The sequence below is a fragment of the Boleophthalmus pectinirostris genome, unplaced genomic scaffold, assembly GCF_026225935.1.
Source record: "Boleophthalmus pectinirostris isolate CB_2022bp ecotype Guang Dong unplaced genomic scaffold, ASM2622593v1 HiC_scaffold_2, whole genome shotgun sequence".
In the NCBI taxonomy this organism is placed as follows: domain Eukaryota; kingdom Metazoa; phylum Chordata; class Actinopteri; order Gobiiformes; family Gobiidae; genus Boleophthalmus; species Boleophthalmus pectinirostris.
In genome coordinates, this window is record NW_026571152.1 from 29088055 (window position 1) to 29110290 (window position 22236).

The 22236-nt window shown below is 38.7% G+C and overlaps 1 protein-coding gene across 1 annotated transcript in view; it reads right to left on the reverse strand.

The window, feature by feature from the left end:
• The window catches only part of bicd1a (bicaudal D homolog 1a), a 29944-nt gene that overhangs the window by 4122 nt on the left and 3586 nt on the right, over positions 1–22236 (reverse strand). The window contains 5 exon segments of the mRNA XM_020935297.2: positions 36–422; positions 1022–1510; positions 1794–1946; positions 4262–4285; positions 4287–4475. Coding sequence (XP_020790956.2) covers positions 36–422; positions 1022–1510; positions 1794–1946; positions 4262–4285; positions 4287–4475 — 1242 coding nt within the window.

Below are 22236 nucleotides of genomic sequence, written 5' to 3' on the forward strand. Positions count from 1 at the left end.
GTGTGATATTTAGTGTAATTCCACCTGACAAGTACCTGCTCAGAGAGAGTTTGGACCCTGTCATCAGAGGGGATCTCCCCTTGGCCCTCCACTGCCTGGTTGTACTTCTCCTTTAGCACCTTGAGCTCCGCCTTCAGGTCGATGACCTCGGTCACTGCCACTTTATACTTGCACTCCAGCATCTCCAGGCCATGAATGTCAGCGTCATGACTGTTGGCTGGAGGGGACAGACCACCGTCTGGTTTCTCACTCTCTTGGGGGTCTGCCAGCTCTTTGTCTCCATTGAGCTGCCTCATTGCATTGACATGCTCTGTGAGGCGGTGCACCCTCTCGTTCTGCTCGCTCAGGGCGCCCTGTGTGTGCTCCAGCTGCACCTGGGACTCTTGTAGAGTACGGAGGAGAGTGGCTTTCTCACGCTCCACCTAATGTGACGAAACACAACCAAATCAATAAAAACATATATGCTAGCCTGAATCATGATTTTTCACCACTTCCAATAGCTAAAAGGTCTACTTGGTAATTTTTCTGATGGTGCATCCAGTTCCTGCTTTTTAAGTACAAAACACAACAATGTGATATAGAGCCACTTTCAACCAACTATTAATGTTACAAAGCAATATCAACTCCCTAGAGAACAGAAGGTGGCAAAACCTCCACTAAAAGGTTACTTCATGCACTTTTAAGTTGTACTCTGTGTAACTTCTACACACAGAATAAAAAAATAAAAAGTCAGGTGAAACCAGTGACGTTATAATACTGTTACGGACCGTATGTTTCCCAAAAGAATCAGCTCTTAAATCAATTAGATAATAATTCTATTCACAGTTGCTCTGCTAACACAAGGCCACTAAGTTATTGTCTATTTATTATTCCTAGTGGAATATAGCCTATGTAAAGATCCAGAGCTACTACTTCATCATACTTTTCACTTTTTCACAGTTTACAATTTGTGCTTGTGTTATCATGAGAGTTACGTTAATCTTAAACCTGATCAAATCACCACTGAGGAGCTCAGTCTCACCTGCAGCAGCTGCTGCTTGAGCTTCTGCATCTCAGACATGTTGAGCTCGCTGAACAGATCTGGCACAGGGTGCAGGCTGTCCCCCTTTCTCCCTGGACGATACTCTCCATTTATTTTAGCCAATCCTGCTCCAGTGTGAAGGTGCCCATTACGCCTGTTGCAGTCCTCATTGTTCCCGTTGGAGCTGGAGGGCTGGTTACTGCTCGTGCTGTTGGTTTCTTCACTGAACTTGAGGCCCTCGACCCCAGTGACAGTGAGCGCCAGGTGTGCCCCTGCTCCATACACACTGTCGCTCAGGCTGAGGTGGTGCGAAAGCTCTTTCCGCAGGTTGTTCTTCTGTTCTCTCTCGTTCTTTAAGGCGTCCAGTGCCTCCTCCAAGTGGCCCTGGGAAATGTCCTTCAGACGAAGAGCATCCTCCAGCTGACTGTTCAGAAGAACAGTCTCCTCCTCCAGAACTTTGATTTCATGTTTTAACCCTTCATACTCCACCTATAGAAAATAAACAGATGTTGTTTGGCTCACCTTTGGAAAGAATTACAAATATTCATTCATTTTGTTCTACATATGTAACACAATGGTGTATGATAGCCACAATACAAGAAAGGATACAACACTACATAACATGAAAGGTATATAATCAAACTAGATTAAAGAGAGTACAGTATATAGATCAGAGGCAGCTAATGAGTTTGATCACTGCCCCGGGGCACTAGAGTTCTGTTCTTTAGGATGCCACAGCATCACTGAGGTACCTGTAGTACTTTACACTGACCTGGCTCTGCTTGAGCGTTGAGACCAATTTCTGCAGCGTGATGTTCTCCTCCTCCAGCTCAGTGTAGTCTTGGAGCAGCCGAGTCTCTCTGAACTTGTACTCTTTGATTTCTTCTTTCATTCTGCTTCTCTGTAACTCCAGAGTCTCATTGGCCTGTGACAAACAGTATTCAGAGCCTTTTCAACCCATAACATAGTATAGCATGTCCAGTTTTTCATTTATAGATATGATGCTAAGTTTGTGAATGAGTCAGCAACTTTCTCTTCCCAGAATAATTTTAAAAAGTCCATAGGAGAGTCAGGAGAAGTGTCAATGCGAGAACCAAAGTCATTAATCCTCCTATAGTTGGCACACATAGTCAGCAAAATCAATGATGTACTAGCAACTACTGTATTAATGCTAGGTTCTCCTAAAATAGGCCCTGATAAAATGCACATCTTTGCATTATTTGCCTTAATCCCCATGTGTCTCTGAGGCTTGTTGAAAATAGAACTGGATCACTGGTGATGTTGCTAATGCTAAAAATGTCATTACTAAAAAAAAAGCCAAGTTCAAAAGCAGTGTTTTGCCCTGTAGACTGTGCTCCATAGAATACCTATGTCCCTGTATCACGTAACTCGAACCTGTGTCCCTGTATCACATAAGTCAAACCTGTGTCCCTGTATCACATAAGTCAAACCTGTGTCCCTGTATCACATAAGTCAAACCTGTGTCGGGTATTTGGTCTTATATTTGCATGTTACTCTGAATCAAAGAACAATACTGTGTGTTTATGTGTGTGCTGGTTTTACTGCAGAGCTGCCTGCAGCATCCCTGCAGCTCACTACACATGGCAGAAGTGCTGACCCACAGTCAGTGTCAGGAAGGTGCTGCACATATTCTCAGACTAAAGCTCCACTTCTCTTTGTTACAGGAATGACATTGGCTGTACTTCAAAAACTAAGTTAGAAATACACAATGAAAGACCATTTATATGATGTAAAAAGCAATGAACACTACTGCAGTAACAGATGTATGCAGTGAATTACATATTCCCGAGACCATGGGGTATTTTGCAAGAACAAAATGCTCATGTTTAGAGGACAGTGAACAGTGATTCGATGCTGAGATGAAAGGTTAGGTCAGGGATAGAGCATTACTCAACACTGGCAGGCCACCACAGAGCACCCCAGGTTCAAAGCTCATTTGCTTTTAACAAGAGAATTGTGCTACTTCTGCACATAAAAAACACATTCCTTATTAATAATAACAATAATAATAAGAATGCATCAGTTTAATATAGTACTTTCCTACACACTCAAAGACACTTTACAGAGAATTATTCATTCACCTTATACCTGTTGGCAGTAAGCTACTGCCAGTCTGCACCATCGGCCCTCTGACCACCACCATCACTCACACACCACTTTTATACTAGGCAATGTGAGTGAAGTGCGTTGCCTCAGGACACAACAACAGATTTTGCGACTGGAGCCCCACTATGGCACCTGATTTTCCCAGTGGTCTCTCATCCAAGCACCGACCAGGCCCAGACTTCTGAGATCTGACAGGATCAGGCTTTGACAAGACAATACGGCCAGAATGATGAATGTGAATATTAGATGTATACAAAAGTTACATAAAATCAATTTGTGTATTTGATTGTTGTAACAACTGTTGGTGTGTTTGAATGTGGATCTGATGCATTATCTAGGAACATAGAAATAGTGAATGAAGAATATTAACATCTTTTGAATGTTGGGTTTTACATTTTTCTATTTTTTCCTACTGGAGCAGTCCAAAGCTAACATTACTATTGTTGCTGCATATTGGACAGGACAGATGCAATAACTGATCAGAATTGATTGTTATGATTGACAGTGTGTACTACTTTGTGCTTTGAGCCTGTATATGTGTTGACCCTGACGCCTCCCTCTGCTCCTCCACATGTGCCGAGCTCAGGGCATTTCTCTCAGGCCTGAGCTTAGAGCTGGATTTGGCCTCTACAATGGGGTCTGACCCGGGCCTGACCTCTGCTGCTGTACTGGGGCACACATGAGTGAGCTACAGTGCACTCATGTAATGTAGAGCCTGACCTATTTGTGTCAATCAACAACAATTTACACTACTGACTTCAACATACAGTGCAGTGAGAAAAGTTCTCCTGTCCAGCAATGCTCAGCTGGTATTTTAAACAGGGTCGTCTAAACTATGGCAACATGTGGCCTTCAAATCATTTTTTGCTGGCCCTCAGGCTTTGTGCTAAATTGCCCCAACTAACTAATAGTAGTGTTTTTTTGTTTGTTTGTTTTTTTTACTGCAAATGATGCTATCATAAGCTAAATACAGATCTAACATGTTCTAATGTTTCAGGCCTTATTAGTGTGGTGGCTCAGTCAAAAGTAACATTTTAAATAGTTTACTGCATTGTCCTGTAGTCTGTCGGCCTCCTCTCCATATATGTTTCAGATCAATACAGTTTGACTCACCTCTCGTAGCTCCTGTGCTAGACCTGGTGAGCCTCTCGGTCTCGGCCTGGGCGTTGGAAGCCACAGAGCGGCTCAGGGTCAGCTCTGTCTGCAGCTCCAGCAGGCGGCCCATGTAATAGGCCTCTTTGGATGCAGATTCCAGCAGCAGCGTCTCCTCATTGCTCTCTCCGTCCTCTGCCACCTTACGCTGGTTTGTGTAGGCCAGTCCGAAGGCCTGTGGAGATACCAAGAACACAGAGTCAATTTAGAAAAAAACTAACAAAAATATGCAAATGATTGGAGCAAGAAATGTTGTGATGATTCAGATGTGACTGAAGGTACAGCCCATGTGTTGAAGAAGATAAACATGGTGTCTACATCTAACTCTGCTTTGTAAGTGTATCAGTGATCACGAGTGGAACATTGGCAATGCAGCAGGTGCAGCGGCGGTCCCATAAGGATACCTCTGGAGGCTGAGGTTTCAGGAGATCAATAGAAACACTGTTCCTATTTCCTGACACAGGTTTTCACAGAGCTGACTTGTCATGATAATGAGGCCATGACTCTGATTAAAGAAATCAAGTTAACAACATAACAATACTGTCTTACAAACAAAGTCAGACTGGTTTTAAGGTCCTATATTATGCAGAAATTTGCTATAAACCATGTTAGACTGTTGTTACCTCATCGAAAACATACCTGGAGTTGTGTTTTGTTTCATTTACACATGGTTGAGTAACCCTTTATTATGTCTACATCTCCAAAGCTCAAAATTTAACAGCCAGCTTTTATCATTAGTTCAGTAAATATTAGCAATTCCAAAATACAGGGCAGCACTTCCTGTATTACCACATGACATCACAAGGTGGTGTTTTCCCTTTGTGAGAATAACTAAAATGTGCGAGTTAAAAAAATACAACTCCAGGTATGTTTTTGATGAAGAAACAATATTATAACCAGAAAGCCCACCCAGATCTCAGGAAAACATATGTGGAAAAGTATGCAAGCCCTTTATTATAAATTATACCATGCAAAAGTTCTACTTGTTGATTAGTGACTTGCTTGAATTGCAATGACGTGATGGTATGGTAACTGCTTCTACCATACATTTTACAATCACTGTTTTATAACATCTTTCTTAACTATAAAACAACAGTATTTTTCCTCAAGAGAGTCATTGGTCAGGTATAGGAGAAGGATGTGGGGTTGCCAATGAAATATTTTACTTGAATTCTTGGGATTATGATATTAATAGTTCACACCAAAATCTTGTCAAGGTATTTTAAAAGCAAAAAAAGTGTCTCTCCAATATATCGCAATAAATATCGTACCGAGAGATTTGGATATCGTTTCATCCCTAGTACATAACCAGACGAAACGATGCAAGAAAGGACACTAAAGCACCATAAAACTATTCAAGTGTCCCAACACATCTCGTACAGTCCTCGCTCGCTCCAATACACCGTTACACACTCCCATTCCCCATCCAACACATTTATTGACTGGGACTTTTTGCTTTCCATTGAATTGCAAACGTAGCACTAAGCATATGGAGCTATATCAACCCCAATACATTAACAATAAACCATTGGAGCATGAAAACTACCATTGACTTTGTGTTGTGTTTTCTGCTTTCCCCTCTGAGTCGTCCTCTCTCTTTGTCCATCCACTATAGAGTTCATCTTGCGCCGCGCTGGCCCCGTTACCCGCCCACTCTCCAGGGGCTCGGTCTTAATTGTAGTGAGCGATTAAAAGGGAGGGCCTCTAGAATAAAAGTGGTGATTAATGAACACGCTATGTGGGCTACGAGTAACTGCTTCTGCTGCCAGCATCTCCACAGTCTTTTTGTACACAACCAAGGCCGAACACAGACATTTGGCTCCAATGTGACATTAACTCAAATTATGTGACAGTGAAATGAATACAAATCATCCCACACTGATTACACAATATAAAAGCCTTATAGTTGGCAAGACAAAAAGGTTGTCCAAAAATCAATACCCATATACGAATTGATACTAAAATTAGATACACCCACTCAGGACTAGGACAATTTTGGATATATGTATTATTACAACTAAAATTGTATCAAAAAAACTACTGTTCATTTGTGTTGCAACAAAAGTGTATTTTTTATGATTACTGTGAAGTCAATTGTTATTTATTTCTGTTTGCAATTGATTAATAATTATGCCTGAACTGAAATGTACTGATTTGAAATTTTTAGTACCATCGGTATTGATGTATTGTCTGGAAAATGGAAAAGGGGGCAGATAACATAAGATTAAACTCTTCTTTCTGCTCCTTTTCATTCATTTCTTGTATGTTTGATGTTGTGACACTGTTGATGCTTTTTTATACTATATGAATTAAGTAAATAAACAAATAATACTTACTACTGAGTCTGTTTCTTCTAATTAAAGTTGTGTTTAAAAAAAAATACTACAAGACAAACATTTTCTGTTTTGTGTTGCTGCTCTCACTGCATGAAATCCAGTGATATGAAGCTAAAGTTTTGAAGCAAGATGGCAAAATAATGTTACAAAAATAGCCTGTCAGAAAGAAAAAAAAAAGAAAAATATAATATATAAATGGGCACTATTATTGTTTCTCATCATCACGCTTGAAAACTCCAGCCAAAATACCAGCTTGGCAGAGTCGCTCCATTCCTTACTGGTGACGTAAGTGATTTGACTGCCCAGTCTCCCAGAATAGATCCCCAAACCCTGAAAGAGCTTGTGTCTGAATGCAGTCAAACATGTAATCCAAATAAACATGTATTTGCTGGAAGTGAATGAAGAGGCAGATGGTCTGAGCACGTCTCTCCTGTCTCTTCCTCTGTGTCTCTGCACCGCAAAATGGAGATATCTACATTTGCAAAAACGAAAAAGATTCAATTGTGACTTATCTCTTGTTTTGAAATATTTTTTTGTGTAGTTTTGACTATAGTTTAGATTTGTTTAGTTTGCAGAATACACTGCATCAATTAAGGCCAGAAATATGGCAAACATTGCTTTAATATTGTCTTTTATTTTGATATGATCCTAAACGATAAATTGTGTGCCTTCTGTATCATTATTATTAGTTTGAACAACCATAAACAAAAACAAAACCAGCAGCTTTAAAAAATGAAGATAAGAACAAAAAAGTGAGTGCTGATTTTAAAAAAGGTATAAAGCGTTATGTTATGAAAGATATAGAGCTCTGGACGGAATGAATTATGCATTTTTTGTTTTTTTTTATTTATATTTTGTCTCTTATATATACAGTAAGTCGTAAGTGAAATTGTAAATGCAGTCTTGTTGTTCATATGCTGCTTTTCTTTCTTGGAATTCTGTCATTATTAGGGAAGTAACAATAACTGAAATATCATGATATCGTATCATCAAAGTTCTCACTATAATGTCGTGGAACATCACAATATATCGAATTACAAGTCTCTTTGCTTAAATTAAGAGTTATGGAGCATCAATGTCTAAAAAAAGACAGAGGGAACTATATAGACCATGATCCTTTGCTCCATCTCAGTGTAGACTACATGAAGAATGGTTCTAAGCACTTTTAAGTCTTAGATCTTTGAAGTCTTGTCAAGACATTTTATGAGATAAGTAGCATATTAACAGTTTTGTTCGCAGCCTCCACAAAATATCGTAATAAATATCATACTGTGAGATGTATATCGTGAAAATATTGTACCAAGAGATTTGGATATTGTTAGATCCCTAATCGTGAGCCTCCCCACCGTATCGTGAGCTTTCCCATAATATCACAATAAATATCATACAGAAGACTTGGATATCGTTAAACCCCAAGTCCTTATTTAATAGTTTGGCATTATAAGAACTTTTTACTTCAGCCTAAACCCTTTCGGTCATGATCCATGGGGTTGTAGTCTATGTTTTGTTTTATTTTGTTTTGTAGTGCTGCAGAATGACCGAATAAAAACTACTAAATGTACATGAAATAACATATTATCATAATTCTCCTAGAAACACTCCATAAAAACTCCTAGAGATGATCACTTTGTTGGGATGTGCTCTGGGGCTGCATGATTTCGGAAAGAAAAAAAAAAAAAAAAAAGAGAGAGAGAATTGAGATTTTTTAGGCCAAGTATTGCAGTTAGATTTGCAATATTTTTTTTTTTTTTATTTTTTATATGAGTCTGTTCAGAGTGCACATACTACTCCAGGAGCAATAATATTTGAAAGTAGACTAAAACACAACATGATAATAAATTTGCACAAGAATCTCAAAAGAACTTCAGAACATGCCGCATTTAAAGACTTTAAAAACTCCCACAGCTTTGGTTTTCGATAAATTGTGCCAGAGCCGTAGTGAGCTCCATCTGCCTCCCGCTCCCATTCATCCCAAAGTCAAACAGTACAAAGATGGCGGCCCAAACGTAGTATTTACGCAACGAAGCTCCTAGCCTTCTGTCACTGCACCACCTCTAAAAATAACACGTGCTAATTATATTGTTGATTACGAACATTGATCTACAGAACCCACCGGGACAAACATACTGAAAAACATAAGCCACATGACGTAAGAAATAATTTATGAGGTGTTAAAAGTTTAATGTTGTTTCCTGGTGTGTGATTCGTTTGGAGAGGTTGATTGGCGGCTTGTTTAGGTTTGAAAATGTGATAATTCATTCAACCTTGAGGCCCGGGGTCTAGTGCAGAGGAAACAAAAGCGTCCTCTCCACAGATATTCTCCCCTGAGGCCCTGCGGACAGAGAGAAAGGGACAGAGGGTTAGAGAGAGAAAGAGAAAGAGTGAATGAAAGAGACAGAGAAAGTAAGGGAGAGAGAGGAAAAGGAAGATACAGAAAGAGAAAAAAATAGAAAGAGAAAGTAAGGGAGCGAGAGAGTGTGGAAGAGAGATACAAAGAGAAAGCGAAAGAGACAGCGAAAGAGTGAGAAAGTAAGAGAGGGAGAGAGAGAGAAAGAGACAGAGAAAGTAAGTGAAAGAGAGAGAGAGAGAGAGCTACAGAGAGAGAAAAGGAGAAAGAGAAAGTAAGGGGAGAGAGAGGGGGAGAGAAATACAAAAGAAAGAGCGAAAGGAACAGACAGAGATTGAAAAAGTAAGAGAGAGAAAGTGAGTGAGAGAGAGGGAGATACAGAGAGAGAAAAAGAGACAAGAAAGTAAGGAAGAGAGAGAGAGATACAAAGAGACAGTGAAAGAGAAAGTAAGGGAGAGAGAGGAAGAGAGAGAGATACAAAGAGAAAGTGAAAAAGACATAGAAAGAGTGAGAAAGTAAGAGAGGGAGAGAGAAAGAGACAGCAAATGTAAGTGAGAGACAGAGGAGGAGAGAGACTCAAAGAGAGAGAGAAAGAGACAAGACAGAGAAAGTAACAGAGAGAAAGAGGGTGAGAGTGATACAAAGAGAAAGCGAAAGAGACAAAGAGTTAGAAAGTAGGAGAGGGAGAGAGAGATACAGAGACACAGAGAAAGTAAGAGAGGGAATGGGAGATACAGAGAGAGAAAAAGAAACAAAGAAAGTAAGGGAGAGAGGGGGAGCGATACAAAGAGAGAGTGAAAGAGACAGAGAAAGAGTGAGAAAGTAAGAGGGGGGGAGACAGATACAGAGAGAGAGAGAGAGACAGAGAGAGGGACAGAGACAGAGAGACAGAAAGTAAACGAGAGAGAGGGAGCTACAGAGAGAAAAAGAGACAGAAAAAGTAAGGGAGAGAGAGAAAGAAACAGAGAAAGTATGTGAGAGAGAAGGAGAGAGAAGTACAGAGAGAGAAAAAGAGACAAAGAAAATAAGGGAGAGAGGGGGAGCGATAAAAAGAGAGACTGAAAGAGACAGAGAAAGAGTACGTAAGAGAGGGAGAGAGATACAGAGAGAGACAGAGAGAGAGAGAGAGAGAGAGAGAGAGAGAGACGGAGCTACAGAGAGAGAAAGAAACAGAGAAAGTATAGGAGAGCGAAGGAGAGGGAGGTACAGAAAGAGAAAAAGAGTCAAGAAAGTAAGGGAGAGAGGGGGGCCATGCAAAGAGAGAGCAAAGGAGAGAAAGAGTGAGAAAGTAAGAGAGGGAGAGAGAGATACAGAAAGAGCGAGAGAGAGAAAGAGACTGAGAAAGTAAGGGAAAGAGAGTGAGAAAGAGACAGAGAAAGTAAGGGAAAGAGAGAGGGGGGGACGCAGAGAAAGTGAGAGAGGGTGAGAAAAGTGAGAGAGGGAGGAGAGAGAAAAAGAAGAAGTGAGATGGATACAAAACTCTAGAGAGACAAAGAGAGACAGAAAGAGTGAGAAAGAAAGAGAGATAGAGGGAGGAATGGAGAGAGGGAGAGGGAGGGAGGTGGACAAAAACAAACTGTCCTGTGCACTATTGTTCACAGGAGGAGGCGCTGATACTGTGGGCTGCTAATGAGGAGTCATGGGACGTCCTGAGGCTCTGGGATCGTCTACACAGCCCGATTTCAACTGTAGCTCACCAAATAACAACCTGCACACTGTATTTAAGAGCTATGCTTAGGTGAGGGAGGAATCAAGTCTAGCTCAAATTTGCACTATGTAACTTTAATTTAACTTTTCTGGTGACAAAGGTCTGACAATTGCAATGAATGTGTTACTGCATCGACTGGAATTTTCCACAATATGACATTAGACTAATCCATGTGGTATCTGGCACAAGTTTCTTCCCACAGTCGGTGATCACTTCAAACAATGTCCTTTTTTTTTTTTTTTTTTTTACATCTGTTTTAATTTTGTCTCTTTGAAAGAATGCCTGTACACTCTGGGCTTCTCACATTACTTTTCCTGTGTGGTTTTTCTACTGCAAATTGTAAATAAACTCAGCTGAACTTTATTCAATTCAGGTGTTTTTTAAGGCTAACAAATCCCTTTCAAAAACATTGTTATTGTGAGTCATTTCAGGCAAAAAACATAACAAGCAGATGGTGGGAGACCCCTCAGCAGAAAATGTACAAAGTGCAACTTTAAACCTATTTGCAACTGTGTCCTGTCCAGATGGTTCACCCCATGTTGAGCTCAAACCGGTCTTTAGCACCATGGACAGAGACAAGCAGAGCAGCTGTCCACACTGCAAGATCAAATTTGTGACAGCAGGGATTCAAACTAAAATACACAGGAAGCAGATTTCTTTCTTTCATTTTTCTTTCTAATTAAGACACAGGACCAGCTACTGTACCAGAGTTTTACTGTCTTAAAAATGAGAAAAACAAAGCCAGTTCTTTAGTCTAGTTTATTTTAGTCCAAATACATGACTCACTTTTTTAGCGCATTCCAAGGATCCCAATTCTTCACCACAATGAGTTTATAAGAACTTTTTATAACTTTCAGAGGCTAAAGCGAGCAGCAACTTTCATACCAGCCACACTTTCTGGTTCAAGGACAATAAAATCACTTTAAAATTAGATGCATGCAGCACACAGCAGTATCTTTAGATGCTAAAAGCTGCTTTTATAATGAATCTTTACTGGAGCAAAAGACATTTTACCCAACTACATGGACAAAGGTTGTGTACATTGCCCTATGTATAGAACATATTGTATATTAGACTATATAATACCGTATAGGATATTTATGTGAAACGATGCCCCGACACAGTATCTGTGCACAAGGACAAATGTCCTCATGTGCCTTTGGGGCCGTGGTGAATGTGCCAAGTCAAGAGATCTGTCAGCTCCGAGACTCCACCACCATCATCCTGCAGCAGAGAGAAGGCCACAGCCGCTAACATGGAGGTCACACAACCGAGGATTACAAACTGACTGAAAACGTAATCATATAAGTCTGGTTAAGCACATGACCCTGTGTTCAATTTACTCTGAATGCCAAGTTTAAAGGTGCACTGTGTAACTTTTCATTTGGGGCTCTGTCACTTTCTTGTTTCTATAAATATGTCATTGCTCTGCTTAAAATGTTCCACATTGTGACATTAAACTTAAAGATTAAAGATCTACTTTTATTATTATTATTCAAGGTGGTTTTATTGCTCAAAAATACCTAGAAAAAGAAGCATTCTGACTGTGAGCGAGGTTCACCTCTCCACAGATCTTATCTGTAACTGAATGCGGCTTGGTCTCCATGCAGATGAAAAGGTTTAATGCCATAATGTGAAACATTCCAGACAAAGAAATAGCATCTCCATTAAGAAAAGCATTTTAAGGACTCTCCACCAGAAATGTTCAGTATAAAAAATTACAGCATACAATGTACCTTTAAAGATGATTATATTAAATTGAAAAAACAGAGAAAATTGAGTGCACCAGTGGGTTAAGAGCAATAGGTGCTCTACTAGGATGTGGCCAAAGGATTTGAAAAACTGTCAAATACAACTGACGTGCCAATGTGCAGCAGTTAAGCATGGATCAAAGGCACTCTGCAGTATGAAAAAAATATATATTAAAAGTCCTTTAATACAGCAGGGACAGATTATTTTAAAGCTTACTGCTTGGATGTTTCTTTTGCAATTGCCACTAGAAACTGAACGATTTGGGAAATTGTGATTAGATTTGATTCACATTTTAAACATGTTCAGGAATATTGACATTGTACAGCTATAAATTACATTGTTTGTGGTTTTTATGCTGAATAATGCAGAAAATTTTGTTGTTTGTTGAGGTAACTATGATGCTTCAAAAATTGCAGCCTCTGTGATTTGCTAATTGCATCCATTCAAATTTCGATTTTGATTCAATAGTAATTAATCTTGCAGCTCTGATTTCATCCTCCCATTTCAGAATGACCCTCCTGTCTAATTTGACTGTTTTATAGGATGACAGGACAACACAATAAGAAAATAGATTACCTGGGCTTTCTGCAACTCCACTGCTATTCAGCCTAGAAGAGCCCATCTCATGTATAATAACATGCTATTATGCTATCACCCCAGGAAGGCATCATAACACAGAATCACTGAAATACCCTATTTGTGCTTCATAGTGAAAATCTATGCCTGTTAGAGCCAATGCACAACAGTGTCACATCTGCCACTTTGTAAGCAGCACAATGTATTCACACAATCTGAAGGTCTGCCAGAGGAGAGGCCTCCTCAGTTTAAAAGACTTGTCTTATTAAGAGTGATTTAATTTGGCTCATGATAAGAAAGAACCTGGATTATTTCCCAGAATGCCTGTCACTAACGGTCTGTGCCTCACTGAATGGACATTGGATCCATATAATACAGGCAAGAGGGAATAAGAATGCATTTTCAACTGTGCCAAAGAATGTCATTTCAGTCTTTGTTGGTTTGTCATAACCTTGCACAGCAAGATGCATTCCAGCAAAATTTGTGAGTTCACACAAGTGAGTTCTTGGCGTTCCCTCGCTGTCGCCATAGGACCCGACAGGTGGAAGACGACAAATCACATCGCAGCACTGAGGTTTGTGCAAAAGCCAAAGGTGAATCGCCCAAAAGAACCAAAGCATCGATTTAAGCATAAATACAGATTATTTGGTTGAGAAAAACATGCAGAATGTCAGCCCTTTGTGCATTTGTGGAGAGGGAAACTGTCTCAACTGGGTATAACAAAAGTTTGTTTTTTCAACTTGTCCCACTGCTGTGACGCTTTAACCATTTTCAGATTCAAATAGTCGTCATGACGCTTCGTGTTTTCCAATCATTTTCAACAAGAGTCATCTGAGATTGATAATGTGTAGAACTCAGTTCAGAGTGACAAATATCAGTCTGGTGTGAGTCAGGCTAGGTTCAGTCTGTTAGTGAAAACAAAAATGTTATCTTTCCTTTCTATGATCTACTTTCAGAATTTGAGGCAAGATGCCCATCCACATTTTCTCTTTAGTGGGGCTTCATCAATTACATTGTGGCTGACAAAAAAGAAAGCATGCATTGTCTGTGTGGGAAGTTTTCTGTCAATTTTATATATTTACAGTAAAGTACTTAACACCAAACACCATCCATCAGCCATTAGAACTGACAGAGTAATTAATGTAAACTTACCCATGTAAAAGACACCACCCTGAAAATATGTGTCTCTACAGTTTTCTCACAGTTGATATACTCTGTGAATAAAACTGCATGATTCAAATACCCAGGGTGATGCAACACTGAAAAATACGAAGAGAGGAAAATATGGAAGTGCACAAGTAAGACAGCCCTTTCTGTTGCTAATGCCCCATAGCACATTCTCAGCAAACCAAGCAACAAACCACACAGTCTGCCCTTTGAATATGTCCTGCACACACATAAAAGATGACTTCAAAAATACACACTGCTACAGGCTCTCTCAGGCACTGCACTGGGATTCAGAAAGACTGCTGCCAGTTATCTGCACTGAAGAGAATCAACTCACAGAGAGAGATTGTGTGCATGAACCAGTGAACCAAACATATATATATATATATATATATATATATATATATATATATATATATATATATATATATATATACTGTATTTTTTTTTTTTTAAAGTAATTTTAGTTGGTTAGTACAATTTAGTCCAGAATGTCTGACAATATAGCATTTCCATTCCATTTGAGACAAGAAAAAGGAGATACTGCCAGTGGAGATCAGTGGTTCGTATGGTACACATGATGTTTTGTCCTATTTTCCATCTATAATAGTCCTGTTTTAGATCTGGTTTAGATTTAAAGGTACTCAGATATTGTGTTGTAAAAAGCTTGAGAACCACTGACATAGACCGCATCAATATTGGGACTAAACTGAAACTACATTCAGAACTAAACATGGACTAGACCAGGACTAAACGAGAGCCAAAACAGAAGCAAACCAAGTCAACCATCTGGACCAATCAACTAAACAGGACCCAACAAGGACAGGCCCTTAGTAACCACAAGAAATCAATTGCTCTTTTTGAACTTCAAATGACCACAATTAAGTAATTATCCACTCAAATCAAGTACACTGTGGCTTCAGTTTATCGTGGGTTGTGCCTCGGATGAAGAAGAATTACCGATCTAATGCAGGAAGTGTGGATCGACCAGGGCTGTCTCCACCTCCTGTACAGCGCCGCATCACTCTGACCTCTGCTCCATCACTCAAGGCAATGGAAACAGCACTAAAGGGAGGATTCCTGATGAGTAAGGTCCAGAGACAAGGAAATACATAGTGGGGTTATGAGATTGGATCAGTGGATGCAGGAAGAGAGACACCAGTGGCAGACAGGCTGAGAGACAGAGGTCAGATTCACATGATAAGGGCTCTTTTCTAAGTGGGAGACAAGCCAAAGAGATAACCATTCAGGAACCATTTTCATCAGTACAGAATATTATGTACTACAGAGAGAAGACAGCCATGATAATTACTATATCGACTTATCTTTCAGTATATGAAAGCTGGAACAATATATTTTGGAGCTCAATATTTATAGTGGGTACTTTTTCTTTGCAATAGTGAGGAGATTTTTTGCAATTTTTTTGTTATAACGTAAGGTTTAAGCTGTAGAGGGTAGAATAAATAACTTCTATGGCTAATTATTAGTTCATTCTACAATTAATTTAATTTAATTTAATTCATTTGGTTTATTTAGCAGGGACACAGTGCACATTAATCAGCATTTCTGTAAATGTACCAGAACAAGCCAGAGAGTCCCTGGACAGATGGAAAACATGGTCACTCTAAAAACACAACAATTAGAATTATCCAAAAAAAAGTGCAGCTCATGCTTTTTAATGATACAGTATATTAAAAAATGTGTTTACTGGAATTATACTGCTTTTGTGTCAGTGGCATAAAGTAGTTATCGTTTATTGCAATATTAAATTATCTTGCGCCAACATTTGTTATTGTGGCATTTCAAGGTCTTTGGGTAGAGACAGCCAAAATATTCTAACTTTATCTTGGTCACATGGTAAAAACAACCAACCATAATTGCTATTGATAAAGAGACTTGTTATTTAGGCCTTAATGATTACGCACTAAAACGCAGTAATAAACCTGTTACGATAACACATTTTTAAACACAGTAGTACTGAAACTACTTTGTGCCACTGCTAAAATAACAAAAATGCAGGATAATCCCAGTAAAACAATTTAAGTAGACAGTATTGTTAAAAGGCATAAGCTGTCACATATAAATGTACCAATAATTAGCCATAGAAGTCACTTAACATTTTACAGCTCAAATGTTACTTTACTAAAACAAAAATACACACAGTCTTCCCACTTTTACAAAGAAAATACGCACACGAAAAATATTGAGCCCCAAAATACATTGTTCCAGCTTTCATATATTGAATAATGAGTTGATATAATAATTACCCTGACAGGCCTACAGTCATTTATTAACATTTTTACATATTATATTAATATTATAATATTTATTTTAGAATTGTCAAATTAGATACCAAAAACATGGTATCTAAACTGGACAATTAATTATGTTCAGTATTATATAATCAATAGTTGACCAAATACAACATATAGGTTATTCCAGATTAATTTATAATAAATGTTAAAGATACATTATCAGTAACTTTTACAGGTTTCACAGTATTGAACTTTTCTGTCTTTATGGAGACCAAACCAGACCAAGTTACAAGTCAGATCTTTCGAGAGGTAGCCCTACTCACAGTCAGAATGCATAGTTTTATAGGTATTTTTGGACTCCTGTAATAGTTTCAATGTAAGGCAGAGCAGTTTAATGTCATATGGTGAAACATTCCAGACATATCCATAAAAACACCCCCCACAAAAACACAGTGTACCTTTAGTTGGTCTCTTTTTCATACCCTATTCTCTTGTGTGTTATCTAGAAAGGGAGCTAATTAAAGGGGTTAACCAGGGTTTGATTTAGTGCATGTCTAACCCCATCGTCTCCTCACGGGTCACATGACAGAGACAGATCTGCTGACCCTGGTGTGAGCAGAGCACACACTAGCTGGGCTTGTTTGGCTATGCAAGTCACTGTATGTAGAGAGGACAATAGAGCTGAAGAGGAAAGACAGGAGACTCACAAAGTCCATACAACTCAAACGCCTCTGGTCATCTACTGTATAATGTATGAACCACGATCAAGAGTCTAGACTGTGGCAATTCAAGTAATGGTTGAAAGAGTTTGGACTAATATCTCACTGCAATTTTTGGATGATTCAATTTCCATTTTGTTTATTTAAAATAACTCTATGTAAGATTTAAATTTAAAGTCTATGTGTCTCCTGATACAAGGTAAAACATGCTCAAATCAAATAGAGCTTTTACTGAAAATAATTTCAGAGCTGATTTATTCTTAAAGCAGCAATAGCGCAGCTCCATTAAAGGTGCATTGTGTAACTTTCCTGGAGAGGATCACGCATGTTTGTCTCCATGGAGATGTTGATGCTTTGGTGTAAATTGTTCACAGTACAGCATTTATTCATTTACATGTGTTAGTTATTGCTTAAATTAAAATTGCTTATCTTAAAAAAAAACATTCATTCTAACTGTGAGTGGGGTCACCTCTCCACAAACCTAACCTGTAATTTGGCTTGTGAGAAGTTTATGGCTATGCTGTGGAACATTTAAAGCACATCTCCAAGGAGACAAGCCGATGACAGACCCTCCACAGTTACACAGTGCATCTTTAAAGTCCATATTTCAAACATTGACACCTAAGACACACTGAAATATGAACTGCTACACTAAGTACAAGAAAAAAATCAGATTGTACATTTAGAGCTGTAAACTACAATATTAAAATACTAAATAATTGCAGCCACAAGAAACAGATTTGACTTGATTGTGATTTTCAGCCCTAATTGAAGTGGCTCTAATGTTGCAGTTCTCAGTTGGAAACATACTCCTCAAAACTCGTTCTTGTTGGAGGTGGTTGAGGTTGTGTTTTGCTGGGCTTTCAGACATTGCAGCACACACAGCTAAAGCAGAAGACTGATCAATAAGCAGCACCCACAGCTAGGGGAGTCCTATTGCTTCTTATTGTCTACTGTATCTCATTGCAGCAAAGGCAATGCCTTTTAATAAACATCTGTGTGCTTCTCGGCACTGGCGGAACAAAGGGAAATGGGTCAAATGTGTTTAGAACATAAAAAAAAACATATATCTTTGGTGTAGAGTTGAGGCTCGTAGGACACGCCCATCCATTTTTACCATTACTTAGACAGGGGCCATTAGTCAATACAACCATAAAAACTGTTATAAGAAGACTCCCAAAGGACTGACAGTCACTCAGCAGCATGCAATCACACACATATTCCCAAAAGAAAGATAAATATAGTGTATTATATATCGGAGAGGTGTGGAGTGATTACAGTTGTCTTCTGTTGTCAATTGACCAAACATAAAATTTCCATATCCAAACACAAGGCGTGACAGGCATGTATCTGTATGTGTGACTAGACTTGATAAGTCATGATAATTACTATGGATTTATCGTTAAATATATTATAAAATGATAGGGATGTAACAATAACCAAAATATTGTGATATCGTATCATCAGAGTTCTCACAATAATATCGTGGACTATCACAATATATCGAATTATAAGTCTCTTTGCTTAAATTAAGAGTTATGGTGCAGCAATAGCTCAAAAAAAGACAGAGGGAACTACACAGACCATGATCCTTTGCTCCATTTCAGTGCAGACTACATGAAGAAATAACAGTTCAAAGCACTTTTAAGTCTTAGTTCTTTGGATTAAATCTTGTCAAGGCTTTTTAAGAAGAAAAAGTAGCATATTAACACTTTTAGCTGTTTAGCCTCAACAAAATATTGCAATAAATATCATACTGTGAGATGTATATTGTGAAAATATCGTACCGAGAGATTTGGATATCGTTACATCTCTAATCGTGAGCTTTTCCACGATATTGCAATAAATATCGTACCGTGAGACTTGGATATTGTTACACCCCTATAAAATGAACAACAATTTTTGTTAATTTTTATTCAATGCCCAACTTTGCACAGTTGGGCATTTTTTTGGTCATTTTTGTTTTATGATGAAATTTGAGATGTAAAAGTTTGAATACATAATTTCTATGACTCATTACAGAAGCAAAGTAAGTAATAAATTATTTCATTCTGCTGTTTATTTAACGCAGATCATGTTTTTTTTAACTGTATTGCACATTTAGAAATGTTTTTGTGGTTTAAATCTGCTCTTGCGTTTGTGTGTCAGCTACATAAATTAGCTACGGTATTATTGATTATCAGCTATATTTACTTAAGCAATATATCGCACTTCAAGATTTACTATTGTGACAGGCCTATGTGTGCAACAGCTTTTGTTGCCTGTTGCAAAGGTCGGAGGTCATCCATGCCAAATCTCAAGCCAAGCCACAATCAAAGCCTCAATAAATTTGTAGAACATGATTAGAAAATGTGTAATTGTTATGCAGCAGACAAGTATTATTTCAGTTCAACTTCTAAACAATTAGCCTAAATATAAACACTGTAATACCTGCATCTGATTACTTAATTGTTAACCTATGTTTGTGTCTGTCCCTATTAAAATAAATAGAAATAAATACATTTCAGTACATTTAGTTTCATGCTAAAACAATCTTAGATTCCAAATTTAATTAAAATCTATATGTTGTTGCCTCAGTGGACATTATTAAATTAGTAGTATTATTTACCTCTGAATAATGTCCACTAATGCAGTAAACCAGGTCAGTTTTCCTTGCTCTTCATTAAATTACATGGAATCTGTCAACGCAAAGCAGGACCAAAAAGGCTGCTGTCACAAATCAATGCATAATTCCACCTAACAGCGGGATAGAGGAAAAACAGAGCCCCCGGACAAGGAGGGGGATGGTGGGCTGCTGGTCCAGGGAACTACGCAGACCCTCTCAGTATTGATTGAGTCCTTACGTGCATGTTTACTGGGCTCTCTGCTGACGCAAAGAGACGCAGAATCGGAGGAGAGAAAAAGTGTAATGAATCCTTTCTCCTAGATAGATTTACAACCGCAACCGCCATTTCTTTTTCAGCACTCAAAGGTCAAAAACACCAGGGTTAAAACATGCTAATATACATTCAGGCTGTGCAAATCCTCTAATTGATTTCTTCATTATCGGTTTAGGCAAGACTTCAATGTTCAAATGAGATTGTTAACATATGAAAGACCAGGCACAGTTCAGAATGCAAAGTTGAAGCTCTAGAGATTCCACCAAGGAGGTAACCCTGAACTGACTTTAAACATGTCCTTCACCGGCCACCGTAGTCATTAATTTTGTGAAGGAGGTGAAGTCAGAGAGCAGTTTCATCTCGGTACAACTGGTGTGATTGGTGTGGTCACAAGACAAAAGTAATCAATCAATCGTTTTTACCAATTACCAGTGCAAAAAGTTTTTAAAAGATACAAAGGTTCAGGTGCATCTTATATGTCAGCTTGGATTTTACTCTATATTGGTTGAGTCAAATGGGAGCTATGACAATAAAAATATATGTAAAAATTAAAATATATTTCCTGAACATAAAAATATAGGATTTTAATCATTGCCATTTAAATTTCTTCTTCCAAAATCTGAATTGCTGCTTTATATATGTAAAAAAAAAATCTGTAAATGGTCACATTTTTATACAGTGCTTTTTCACCTTTAAGGCACTCAAAGCACTTTACATCAAGGAACCACTCACCCACTCACACATACATTCATGCACAGACACGGGGGCGAGGTGGGCTAAGTGTCTTGCCCAAGGACACAACCACAGCATTCAACTGTGGGAGCTAGAATTGCACCACCAACCTGTGGGTCAGTGGATCTGACCTCTCAACCAATAACATTTATGTCGAGAGCAGGATTCGTACCGCCAACCTTTGGATCAGTAACCAGGCTGGCTCCACCTAGTGCCTCCACTCAATTTCATTTCTCTCCAGCGACTAGGTCAGGAATTGGAATACACTAGACGGTTCTCAAAAACCCCGGAAGTACGAGTTCAGGCACCAGCCAATCAGCGAAGAGCCATACATTCTGTGTTGGCAACGATTCCCGAGATCGAGGATTTAAAACTGGAACAAAGAGAATGTTTTGGTGAATTTTCCTTCTTCCTATGGGATTTGGGAAAAGCTTAATATACCAGTTAGCCCCGTTAGCAGCGCATTACATACGTCACAACCAAATAGCAGTGATTGGTTAAATTAAAAAACTAACACTGCGAGGTCAAACAGTTTCTACGAAGTGAAAACGGCTGATGAATCAGGCTATTGAATCAGTGGACAAACAATCAACCAACTGCGCTAATGTCACCTGAATATATAAAAATGTTAATATATTTCCTGAACATTCAAAAAAATATAGGATTTTAATCATTGCCCTTTAAATTTCTTTCCTCCACATTGTTTACTGACAGAAGATTGGCTGCCGCTGTAGAGCTCTTGATAAAAAAGACCCAAGCTGATCACTGACAATTGTAAATGCCTAAATCTTGATTAAAATTCTGCTAATTGACCAGCCCCAACACCACACTTTATAAATAATGTGAACGCTGACAAGACTTAAGTGAAACAGACATAAGAACATAGTGTCCGTTCTTCACCACAGCTGCAGCATCCCCTCTAAAGCAGTGCTGTAGTGAGACGACTCTGCCCAGAAACAGCACTAACAAGACCACAGGGTACGAATAAGAACAGAGCTAAGATCACTGTCCCAGGACACTGCATACATGCACAGAACAATACAGAAGAGGGGAAAACGAGCTGGACCAGAGGCAAAATACAAAAAAAAGGAAAGTGCAGTAGATAGAGGAATGAGGGAGAGGCTTTGGGTACCTGAAGTGACTGTATAATTATTCCATACAGAAAGAGCCTAAGGTATGAAGAGCAAAAACAGTAATACAGCTGTCTTTGAGCCGATTGTTGTCTGAATTGGCATTCTGCAATCTGCCACTGGGAGAAAGTTATGTTTTATTCATATAAAAGAGAAAGCATTACTTTCATTTTTGCAGTATTTATACTGTACCATTATTCTTCAGTCTGATGTACTTGTTCATGGGGATGGTACCAGATCTTGTGCCTCAAATTCTCACAAGACAAAATTGCCAAAGGTTTGGGCACATATGAGAAAAATTATCTCTTGAGATCTTTTAATGTTAACATTTGGAT